This window comes from Telopea speciosissima, chromosome 10 (assembly GCF_018873765.1).
Source record: "Telopea speciosissima isolate NSW1024214 ecotype Mountain lineage chromosome 10, Tspe_v1, whole genome shotgun sequence".
Classification (NCBI taxonomy): Eukaryota; Viridiplantae; Streptophyta; class Magnoliopsida; order Proteales; family Proteaceae; genus Telopea; species Telopea speciosissima.
In genome coordinates this window covers 10,443,271-10,456,172 of record NC_057925.1, presented here as the reverse complement: position 1 = coordinate 10,456,172, position 12,902 = coordinate 10,443,271, and the positions used below count along the sequence as shown (strand labels likewise).

The 12,902-nt window shown below is 38.3% G+C and overlaps 1 protein-coding gene across 1 annotated transcript; it reads left to right on the top strand.

Moving 5' to 3' along the window:
- The first annotated feature begins 8,036 nt into the window (after positions 1–8,036).
- Positions 8,037–8,537, top strand: LOC122643201 (probable calcium-binding protein CML41). Its single transcript, XM_043836849.1, has one exon. The coding sequence runs from the start codon at positions 8,037–8,039 to the stop codon at positions 8,535–8,537; it is 501 nt and encodes a 166-aa protein (XP_043692784.1).
- The last annotated feature ends 4,365 nt before the right edge of the window (positions 8,538–12,902 follow it).

Genomic DNA, 12,902 nt, shown 5'->3' with positions numbered 1-12,902 from the left:
GAGTGAAAAGTTTTTAACCAATTCTCCCACCCCTGTAGCCCAGGATGTTCTGCAATTATTTCCCCATTAAGCCATCGATCATGCCAAAAATCTATAGCCGATCCATCCCCCACCACCCAAGCTTCATGATTCGAAACAAAGTCCCACATCTTCCTAATCCCAAGCCAAATCGAAGAAGAAGAGTTGATCTGATGCTTTAATTTACCCTTAAAAGTAAATCTTGCTCGAAGGAAATTACTAATAAGGGACTACTCAGCCTTAATGGCCCAACAAAGCTTACAAAGCCGAGCCTTATTAACCTCCCTTAATTTCCTGATTCCCAGGCCACCTTCTTCATAAGGCTTGCATACCCATTCCCATCTCACTCTAATTCCTTTAGAAACATCTGGGTCTCCGCACCAAATAAAATTCCTCATCCATCTTTCCATTAAAATAATTAAAGAAGTAGGCCACCAGTAGACTGAGAAGGTATGGATTGGCATGCTAGACAGCACGGACTTGACCAGTTGGACTCTCCCTGACATAGAAATAAGTTTTCCTTTCCATCCCGCCAATCTAGCCTTGAATTTATCCATCAACGTCGAGATAGCGTCCTTCTTGACCCTTCCTTTAAAAATGTCGATCCCTAGATATCTGGTAGGGAAACTGCTCTCTGAAAAACCAACAATGTCCTTAATCTTCCCCCTCCTAACAGCACTTACATTGCACAAGAACATTTTGCTCTTATGAATGTTTATACACTGCCCCGAGTACTCATGATATTCTTCCAAAAAATTCTTTAGGCTTCGAACAAAGCGGGTACCTGCTTTAACAAACAGGAAAACATCATCAGCAAATAGTAAGTGGGTGGGAACCACTACCCCTCGTGGACCTGGGAGCGGCAAAATTTTCCTTTCTTCCTTTAACTTTGTGAATCCCCTGCATAATGCTGCTTCCGCTATAATAAATAGCAGAGGTGCCAACGGATCTCCTTGCCTGAGCCCCCTCTCAACCCCAAAGAAACCCACTGGTCCTCCATTCAACAAAATTGAGAGCTTGGCCGAAGAAAGGAGCTGATGGATCATATTTACCCACGAGGCACAAAACCCAAACTTTCTCATAACATCAAACATAAATTCCCACTCCATTGTGTCATAAGCTTTTTGAATGTCCAGCTTGAGACCCATCCCTCCTCCATAGGACTTTACATACATCATATTTATCAGCTCCAACACTGCACAAATATTGGAAAAAATCACCTTCCCCTTCTGGAATGCCCCTTGCTCCTCAGAAATCACCTTAGGCAGGAACCCTGATAATCTGGTGGCTAAAATTTTTGGGATCAACTTATATAGAAAATTCCCCAGGCAGATAGGACGAAACTTGTCCAAGGTAACAACTTCATCCACGTTAGGGATTAAGGTGATGAAATTATTATTTACTCCCTTCGTGATAATTCCATCACGGAAAAAACTCATAATAGCCCTACACCCATCTCTCTCGATGATCTTCCAGCAATGTCTGAAAAAAGCCCCAGGGACTATATACTATAACCATATGATCTTAATTTTGGGTAAATAGTTTGGCTTAGATCACATTAAATTCATCTCATACAAGCCGTTTTGGGTAAAATTGAATTAAATTATCCTTAAAAAATGGCAAAAATAGTCTCTTTCGAGCCCAATGCACAAAAATAACTAATTTAAGAACTTTTTACAACAACCAGTCCTTTTTAAAGCTCTGGATACTAATTCTTTCTCACACTGAAAATGATTTGTTTTTACGCAACACTCCGATGAATGTTTATCTAGGCAAATATTCCAACAATTAAATATTTAGAAACTTTTAACCTAGACCACTCTTTTTGAAGCTCTAGAATCTGATTCTTTCTTTTTTACTTCTGAAGCCTCCATCCTATCAAAGTCTCTATATAAGTTTCTTTGCATGTTCATTCATTTCCATCACAGCAAAGAACAACAATAGGCAACAAGAAGCAATAAACACTACTCTCGACATTCCTAGCTACTCTAATGGCAACTGCTGTTGTTTTCAAGGCAACATTATCCAAATGCTTCTCCAGCAAGAGCTTCGAGGTAAGTGTCCATCGCCTTCAGCATTCCAAAAAACAATCAAGAAATGATGAACTCCAACAAATATTTTGTCACTTGGATGCTAATGGTAATGGGAAAATCGAAGGATCTGAACTCAGATCGTACCTTGCCTCCAAAACCCACCCGACCGGTTCGGCCCATCAACCCAAACCCTTTTTGTTTGGCTAATTCGGTACTTCATACTCATCTCTCCCTTCTTCTTTGCGACGGTGAATAGGACTGGGGATTTGAAATGGTGAGAGCCCGATGGTGACTAGGACTGGGGATTTTGGAGCGGTTGTGATGGTTCAGAGCTTCGGAGGAAGAAAACTGCGATTTGTTAAGGTTTCAGTTTAAATCGATTTTGAATCTAACCATTTTAGGTTTTATGTCTGAATTGCAGAACGACGATGGAACGTGGTCTTTGAGTTGCAGAGAGGGATTTGGGTTGCAAGTCGACGATGGATTTGAGTTGGAAAGGAGAGGAGAAGAAGAAAACGATGAGCAAGAAGTAAATAGGCTTTGGGAATGTGGGCTTCCTCAAACCACAATTCCTGTGAAGCGGCACATTAAATTTGCAGAACCCGTTACCAAAATTTGATATTTTGGAACTCAAATTTGCTGAGAATAGGAGGAGGAATCAAACTCATCAGCCATCTTTGACATTACACATAGAGATTTCCCTTCCCCCCACCCCCCTTTTTTTTTTTGTCATTGTGATGTGTTGGTGGGTTCCTCTGTTACAATGATATTGACCCTAAACCCTTGAACATATTTTGCAGATAACTTGGACTTGTATATTTTTAAGCTTGAGAGTTTCCTCATAGTGGTGTGTGGTTGCACCCTGTGAGACTGATTAATGGAAAGACAATGAATGTGATTCCCTACTCTCTCTCTCTCTCTCTCTCTCTCTCTCTCTCTAGTCTGTAACTCAGAAGAATTCATGAAATCCCCATCAAATAAAGGGGATGGGCTAAACATGGTTCATCATTGTTGATGACTGGAACATGTAATCGGTGTTGCTCATCACTGCGTTGGTGGTTGATTCTGTCAAACTGGTGGTCGCTCTGTTAAACTATTGGGCTGCAGCAAGTAGGGGGACGGTGGTGTTGCAGGAAAAAGAAGAAGAAGAAGAAGAGGAAGAAGGGGTACCTATGTTACAAATGTCAAAAGGTTAGGTACCCTAGGTGTTATTTATCCATTTTTACTTAAATAACTAAGAAGGTAAAATGGACATTTCAACTTTGGGTGCTAACTGTGCTTAACATCAGGGGAAGGTTGATATTTTGACCAAGTATGGCATGTCCGAGACATATTGCCCAAAAATTAAATATAAAATTATGTTTTATATATAAAAATAAATAATAATGGTGGATATTGAGCAGCGGTCAGCAGTATATAAAGCTGAAACTAAATGTCAACATATAGTTGTGATAATATTTTAATGCTACTATTTAAATATTTTTATAACAAAAATTAGAAAATTACAATAACGAGTAAAGAGCATGTGTGCTAACATGGGCCACACTAATTGCCATGTTAATTCGGACTCGAAAACTATTGTTCGGTTTATCTCTACGAGATCCTGCCTATTATGGAAATGCTGGTATTGGTAACATGAAGTCATTCAATTGATCGATAGCCTGGAAGCGAAAGTGTATTTTTCCTATAGAGAGAGCAATTACACGGCTGATTTTCTGGCTAATTGGGCCTGGGAATTAAAACTTAGTACTTTATTCCAGGCACATGGGAAGCTTCCTTCTGACCTCTCCCACATTATTAGAGAAGATAAGGCTGGTTTACCGGTCTTCTGTTTCTAGTTGATGGTTTGGTTTTACCATTTTGGGCTTTTGGATTAGGTTGTTGTGGAGTTGCGAGAGCACTAATTTTGTATCTTTGGGTTGTGGTAAGGCGGGTCATATCCCCCCTTGTAACTTGTTTTTAATGAGATTTTCTAATAAAAATTTTAGGGGCTTCCCCGGGTCCCAGATAATATTCAGATTAAAAAAAAAAAAAAAAACAATAACAAGTAAAGACCCCAACATTTATTAGAGGTGGTATAGAAAGACCTCTATTAAACTGCAGTAATATTCTAACGTTGTGATTTAAAGAATTTTATGTTAGTACCAAAAAAAACAAAGATTTAAATAGTATTATGATCAAAATTATAATAACGGGGTATGAGAACAAAACATCTAGGAGCGGTTAAAAACTTTGCTGCTACAGTTGGAGTAGGAATGCTCCTGCTATAAGGCTAGCAGTCAAGGAAATGGAATAATTCACTTCCCCTTTGGGTTCATAAATACCCTCTTAGGTTTTAGTATTTTTTAAAATACCCCTTAAGATCTCATTTCCTTGGCTGCCAGCCTTGTAGAGATAGGGGGAAGGCTATATTGGTCAATAGGGGGTGTGGGACCAGTGATGGTGGCAGAGATGGGAGAGGGGCAGATTGCGGCTGGATTGAGAGAGGGGTGGGTGGTGTCTATAACGCCCTGCCTTCCGGTTTTGGAATTAGGCCGTTAACTGTTCAAGGATCGACGCGTTTAAGAATAATGAACTGGATTTAATCAAAAGTGAGGTAAAAATGGTTTCTCATAAAATCATCCGGAAGGCAGGGCGTTACACCGCTCTTGAACCAAAATAAACAATCAAACCTTTAGATACAAGGCCTTGTCTTCCCAAGCTTGAGCAAAAGAGAGCAATGGAGAAGGGTATGAAGTTCCCCCTTCCTTTCTCCTTTTTCTTCTTCTTTCTTTTCTCCTTCCACGATTTCTTTCTCTTCCCCTTTTTTTTGTTTCTTTATTTTATCTCTCTCCCCCTTTCACGTTTTATGCCTCTCTCTCCCTCTTTCAACTAAATCAGACTTTCTCCTACTCTTTGCTATTTGAACTCAATTTCTCTTTCTTTGTATCCACTCTTTCCTATTTGAACTCAATTTCTCTTTCTTTGCATCTATCTCATGATCTAATTCCTTAATCCAACAATGTTGATCGTATATTAATCTATGATCTAATTCCTTAATCCATCAATGTTGATCTTTTTATTATTAATTTATGATCTAATTCCTTAATCCATCCATGCTGATTTTTGCTTAATCTATGATCTAATTTTTAATCCTATCAATGCTGAATTGATTTGATCTATGATCCTACTCTCTTATTGGTCCTTGTTATATGTTGATTTATCAAGATCCTTTATATCAAAGCATGAAGGTTATTTTAATACCATAATTGGCCTAGCATGAAATTCAATTGAAGTTTGACAATATGTATGATATTTTAAGAGATGAAAATAAGGTTTTCACATGCATTCTTATAGTTATGCAAGTCTTCCTATGACTATGAGATTTTAAAGAATTATGTGGTATTTATCGGAATGGGTAATGTCATATTGTTTAAGGCTGTATCACGTTACAGGCCGTATTACGTTACGGGGCAATATGTCACACTCTCGTAGGTTATACCAAAAATATTTTAAATGAAACGTTTAGAATGGAATCTGAATATGGTTAGGAGTTGTATTATGTTACAAGCCGTATCACGTTACAGGGCCATAATTCAGATTGCTCTATTGATTTTTATTTTCTTTGTGTTGAATTAATATTGTTGAAGGTTGAAATTGAAATGAGATATTTTCTTTTATCTAACATATGCATGGCATGGCATGAAACCATTCCTTACCTCTATTCGATTTATTGTCTTAAATTCTGATTTATTCTTGACTATTGACTTTTAATTCAAGACCCTCGATTTATTACTTGAAGGGTTGTATGATGTGTACGTGCTAAGCTTTTGCCCAAAAGCTTACCCCTTTATATCATTTCAGATGGTGTGCCTTTAGAAATCGAACCTGAAGCCCTACTTGGTGGATGGGCGAGTGGAGAAGAGGAGCCTCATGAAGACATCGTTGGGCCCTTTTATATTTGCTATTAGAGAATATTAGGGACTGTTATCAGTTTAGAACCTTTTGGAATTAATGTTATTTTGAGACTTTATGGTAGGATTTTATTAAAGTTTTATTTCAAGTTTTGGAGATGACTGTAATAAGTTAGTTTGATGGTTTAAATAAGACTTCCGCTGATTATCTCTGGAAAATGGTCACTAGTGATGATTTTATGAGAAACCATTTTTACCTCACTTTTGATTAAATCCGGTTCATTATCCTTAAACGCGTCGATCCTTGAACCGTTAACGGCCTAATTCCAAAACCGGAAGGCAGGGCATTGCAGTGTCAAAGCTTCAAGTGGCAGGGGGCACAATGTGGTGGCAAGGTGGGAGAGGGGCGGGTGGTATTGGAGCGGGAAGGATGGTTTTTTTTTTTATTTCTTTAATAAAAAATATTTTTATAAAAATGCTATTGAGCAGCGGTATATCTAAAATTCCACTAAATGAGGCATTTATTAATAAAAATATAATTACTTAAATAATAAAATCACTTTCATTTAACAGCGGAATGGTTGGAAAACCAAGTTTTTGTAAACGACTCGATTTTTAGAAAATCTGGTAACTCGGCCTGGTCAAACCTGGTAAGACTACATCATGTTTTTTTTTTTTTTAAAATACAATAAATAGTTGTTCCACTCACAAACTCAAAGCAAATGCATCAAAACAAGCAAAACTGTACCTTAAATTCCAGAGACAGAGAGAGAGAGAGAGAGAGATGCAACACATTTTGTGATGGATTTCCAACGGTGAAAAAAACAATCGTCGACTAAATGGCAAAGATTTTTTTGGCTATTCAACGGTGATAATTACCGCCTCTGTGTAGCATTGTTTTTGTAGTACCATTTGATATAATTAGGGTGGCCCAATCACTATCCCTATCCACTCACATATGCATTCACATGAAAAAGATATTGGTATATTAAGAATCTCTCAGGTACCGGGGCAACTAGATGTGGCAATGGGTCATGTCAGGACATCTTCGTGTTGTGTTGGAAATTGGAATCCCTTCATCCCTAAGGAACATGATATGATAAGCAAGTCATGTTTGTGTCAACAAACAACAATATACTATAATCATGTGATCGATCTTAATTTTGGGTAAATAGTTTCTCTTAGATCACATTAAATTCATCTCATACAAGCCGTTTTGGGTAAAATTGAATTAAAATATCCTTACAAAATGACAAAAATAGTCTCTTTCGAGCCCAATGCACAAAAATAAATAAATTGAAACACCAAGTTATAACTTCATCCATGTTTAGATATCATATATACATAATTAACTAATGTTTTATTTTTTAGTTTTTTTTTATATTCAGAAGCTATAATGCCCAACAAGTACAACGCCACGTATCCTTAACCGTGTTGTGTCATGTATTTACGTAATTTGGCTATTCATATTTGAAATTGACACCCATGAGCCACTGAATCATATACTTCCTTTGTCCAATTTTGTTTGGTAGCGAAGAAGATTAGATTAGTTATTATTTGTTAATTTCCTCCCAAAGCTTGTTTATTTGTAAATAAGGATTTTATATACTTGGTTTTTTAGGTTCCACCCCATTGTAAGTCGATGTAGAAACTAAACCTTGTATTTGTATGACTTTTGAATGTGGATGCAAAAATGTTCATCATCACTCAAATCTGGGACCCAACCCATGCATACACCCCTTTGGGATTTGTTTAATTGGGAACTTTCTACAACAACCAGTCCTTTTTAAAGCTCTGGATACTTATTCTTTCTCACACTAAAAATGATTTGTCTTTAAGCAACACTCCGATGAATGTATATCTATCTAGGCAAATATTCCAACAATTAAATATTTAGGAACTTTTAACCTAGACCACTCCTTTTTAAGCTCTAGAATCTGATTCTTTCTTTTTTACTTATGAAGCCTCCATCCTATCAAAGTCTCTATATAAGTTTCTTTGCATGTTCTTTCATTTCCATCACAGCAAAGAGCAACAACAGGCAGCAAGAAGCAACAAACACTACTCTCGACGTTCCTAGCTAACTACTCTAATGGCAACTGCTGTTGTTTCCAAGGCAACATTATCCAAATGCTTCTCCAACAAGAGCTTCGTGCTAAGTGTCCATCGCCTTCAGCATTCCAAAAAACAATCAAGAAATGATGAACTCCAACAAATATTTCGTCACTTGGATACTAATGGTAATGGGAAAATCGAAGGATCTGAACTCAGATCCTACCTTGCCTCCAAAAAGGAGTTCATGTCACCTGAGGAGGCTCAAGCTGTGACCAATGAACTCGTTGCAGCAGGCGGCGACAGTTTGACACTCAGCTTTGATGATTTTGCGATGTTGATGGAGCGTCAAGGTGGGGATGATGATCTGAAACGAGGGTTTCAGATGTTCGCTGGGAAGAGGTCTGGGTCCATTACATCAGAGGATTTGCAGAGGGTATTCAAAATGTCAAATGAAGAGTGCAAGAGCATCATAAAGGCATTCGACCTCAACGGCGATGGTGTGATTGATTTCCCTGAGTTCCAGCAGATGATGGCTTAATCCGGTATCAATATTTGCACCTGTTCTATGTGTGTGTGGCAAATAAGTTTGCAAAAATAAAAATGATGGGGTTAGGCACCAGGACTGTAAGACCAGTGTGTACCACATAATAAATAATTATGAACAGGTTTGCTATGTACTGAGTATGAAGTTCACGCTTGGTAATGTTCCTTTTTTTTAATCTATATCGATAAATCAAATTTACCGAGAATGAAAAAGAATAATTACAACCAAAGGACAGCAGCCCTAGAGCATCTTAAGGGTATTCCTGAGAGAACAAGGGCACCCTTACCGAAGTCAAAAACGGTTGTTGGAATTTGGAACATCCAATCCAACCAAGAATAGGAGTGTGGCGCTAACTGATAGTGACATATTAGGAATGGGACTAGTCAACTTGAAAAAAAGACATAATTTTGTATTTTGAGTTCCCCTTGTTTTTTATTTTTCCAATCCACACTCAAATTTGCTTCTCCATGTTTATCCAACTCATTGATCCTCCCATAAATTTTTTTAAAAAAAAAGTGTAATCCAAAATCATTAATGAACAAGATTACACATGCCCGGACGAGTGGGCACCCCTTCTCAAGGGTATTCGTGAGAGAAGAACGAACACGTTTCTAACAGCACCCAGCTTGTAATTTCTTGTTATCCCTACAGACCTAGACTCCCTCTTGGTAATTTGGCACTGCTCGCTTGAAAGCATGCCCGATGCTTGATCAGTAGATCAAGTACTCCCCATTGCATTGGTGCTTGATATGCACCTTCCACCCTTTCCATCCCCAGCCCATGTACTTTCCCCCACATCAAACGCTGACCCCCTTGGCACCACCCCTTGGCTGCCTAGTAGTGGGTCCCACCTGAACCAAAAAAAAAAAAAAAATCTTCTTAAACTTAAAGGTCGCTATTTGGTTTTGCAATATATAGAGAATGATCAAGGGCCTGCATGATAACACTTTTGTTTCTCTGTTTCTGTTTTTTTTTTTTTTTCTTGGGAACAAAAAAATAAGAGAAATCTATTTCTTAAGACCGGTTCATTTTTTTGTTCCCGGAAATGAACCGGAACAAAAAAGTTGCTAAGAAATAGAAAAAAAAAAAGAAACTCCAATTTGTAACTTCTCTGTCCCAAACATAAAAGGAATAACAGTTGTAATTATTGCTGCTAATAGTTTTTTTGGGTGAATACAAACTGTTAATAAAGAAAGCAAAGATGATAACAACTCAAATGGAACAAGAGGCCAAGCCTCAAACAAAAAACAACAAAGCAGCAAAAGGCTTAATAGAGCCTGATCTGAAGACCCCAAGAAGTAGCAATATGATGATTCTTGAATCAATCTAAGTCCGAAGCATGAAGCTAAGATGGTTGATCTTAGTTCTGACATCAAACTCGATGGCACTCCGAATCTACATATGAGACCGAGAAAATGAGGTCCATCTTTGTTTGTTTCTCTCTCACCAAAGATGTTAAATAGTAGCACAAAAAATCATTTTTCAACCCTCTTACATATCGACTTTCCTTTAAACTCTTGTCTAATCCAATTCCACTCTTTGGCAAAGGAATAGACGGGCACATGAGAAGGGCAACACTTGTGAATAACTCCAGCCCAAATAGCCTAGAAATAAGGGCAATTAAAGAACAAAAGATCAATATTCTCCATATCATTCCAACAGAGACAACAATTGGGGATAGAGATGTTCCTATGAGAAAGGAACTCCTGAGTGGGGAGGGAACTAGTGAGGGCACACCATGTAATGAAGCTATGTCTAGGGATATGGTGAGTAAACCAAATCAAGTCCCACCAAGGAACAATGGTTACTCTAGATCTAATAAGCTCCCAAGCCGACGCCGAAGAGAACATCTTATTGGTAGAGGGGTCCATTCAACAATATCACCGTTGCCGGAGGCCTTCTACCAATATGCTGAAGTTGCTCCTAGACAAATTAAAGATCTGAAGAAATTAAAGGACTGGGTCTCCAAGACCCATTATAGAAGATCGAAGAGACAAGTGCCATCCTTTCAGAGCCGGTCATACCTGATTCTACTCCAAACACTGAGAGAAGGACTCCACATGGGTGCCAATTGTCTAACTAAAGTCTTGTGGACATTCCATCATCAATCTTGGAAATTAACTATGTGATCTTGAACCAAATGTCTCAACTTTAGAATCTTTTTCCAAACCCAAAAAGCACCAGAACCGCATTTGACTGTCCAAATAGAGTCTTTCTTGAAGTATTTAAAATAAATCCATTGAGTTCATAAACCTTCTCTCTTTTTAACAATTTTCCAAAGAAGCTTAAGAAGACCCGGCTTATTTACATCTTTTACTCTCTTTAGACCTAGTCCTCCCTCCTTCTTTGGAAGGAAAACTGAGGTCCAGCTGATGGTGTGAAGGAATTTATTATTGTCACTTCCCTTCCACAAGAAGGCACACATGATGGACTCAATCATCCGAATCACATAGCTGGGAAGGCCATATATTCTAGTCCAATAAAGATATGAAGCCTGCATCACAGCTCGAACAAGCTCCAACCGGCCTGCGAATGAAAGGACTTTGCTCTTCCACAACTGAAGCCTTTTCTTGAGCCTATCCAAAATAGGAGAACAATGATGGAGAGAAAGCCTGGAATAAATCAAAGAGAGTTCAAGATAATGTTGCAAATAGTTTGTAAATAGAAATGGTTAAACTTTACCATTGCTAAATGCAACGATGATATCGTTGAAACTGCGGGATCAAAGTCATAGTTGGAAAACTGGGTTTTGATTTGGTCGAGTTTCTGAGTCGAGTCAAAATTTTGGAAAACTTGGTCAAGAGTCGAGTAAACTGTGTTAGGGTAAAAAATGATGAGACTCGGTCATAATCCGACTCAGCATTTTACCTGAGTCATGATAGACTTTGCGATTTTAGTCATTTAAAAAAAAGCATAAAGCAGATTCACTTGGAAATTGAGTTCAGTAAAATAGTAAATTTGTGTTTAAAACAGTAAAAAACCCTTAACTCCTCATCTCCCTTCTATTGTTCAATGGTATAAACTTAAAATGGATTGATATGTGATTACTTTTTTTTTTCATAATTTTTCTATATTTTTGTAATTTTTTTTTTTAATTTATTCATATTTATTGCATAAAAAATAAGACGAAGAAAAAACGTGACTCCCCATGACTGGGTTTGACAAGGACAAGTCACCAGGTTTTTTTGAAAGGCGAGTTGAGTCAGAAAACCTGGTTTTCATCAACTATAGATTAAACAACCACAACACATTTCGAATGCACAAGTGAGGTGCACTATCTAATGCACTTTATCTGTGCATTGGGCAGTGCAATGCACTTGAGAGGATAACAATGGTTCCTTTATATATATATATATATATATATATATATATATATATATATATATATATATATATATATATATATATATATATGTGGTGATGTTCTCTGTCTGGGAGTGTTTGGGGGAACAGGTTGCGCCTATACACATGGGGTGGGACACAGTGGCCATTTCAATCATTCAGGGGGCGGGGGCAGTCATTTTGCCCCCATGTGTCTGGGCACATCTTGCGTCCCCAGTGAAGAGAATTTATATATATATATATATATATATATATATATATATATATATATATATATATATATATATATATATATATATATGTGTGTGTGTGTGTGTGTGTGTGTGTGTGGGTGTGGGTGTGTGGGTGTGTGCGCGTGTGTGTGTGGGTGTGTGCGTGTGTGTGTGGGTGCGTGCGTGCAAACATGGGTGCATTCGTGCGTGCGTGGGTGTGCCTGTGCTTGTGCGTGTGTGTAGGGGTGCAAGTTTGGCCCTGTCGCCCGAACCAGCCTTGGCCCTCTCTGAGCCCGAACAGGGCCTGGGCTGAGATATTTGGCCTTAAGGGCGGGTCAGGGCTGGAAATTTCTGGCCTTGAGTTAGGGTAGGGTCGGGTTAGGGTTGGCTAAGCTTGGCCCGGCCCGACCCTGATTTGAGTTATACTATAAAATATATATTGATATAATATATACATTATAAACTTAAAATGTCACCCACATTTTTTTATATAATATATTATATATGAAGACAATAAGTGTTATAATACATTTTATTATATTGTTATTTTATGTAAAATTGATAATGTTCTTCCCGGTCCATTTCAGCCCATGCATTTCTTTCCCTCTCCTCATAATTAGGGCCAATCAGGGTCAGTCCGGCCCGACCCTGAGGGAGGGTCACGGTTGGATTTTTCTGGCCCTGAGTCAGGATCGGGTCGGGCCTGGGCCTAGCTAAGGGGACTTAGGGTTGGGCTAGGGTTCTATAAAGCCCGGCCCAACCCGACCCTGTTGCAGCCCTACATGCATGCGTGCGTGTGTGTGTG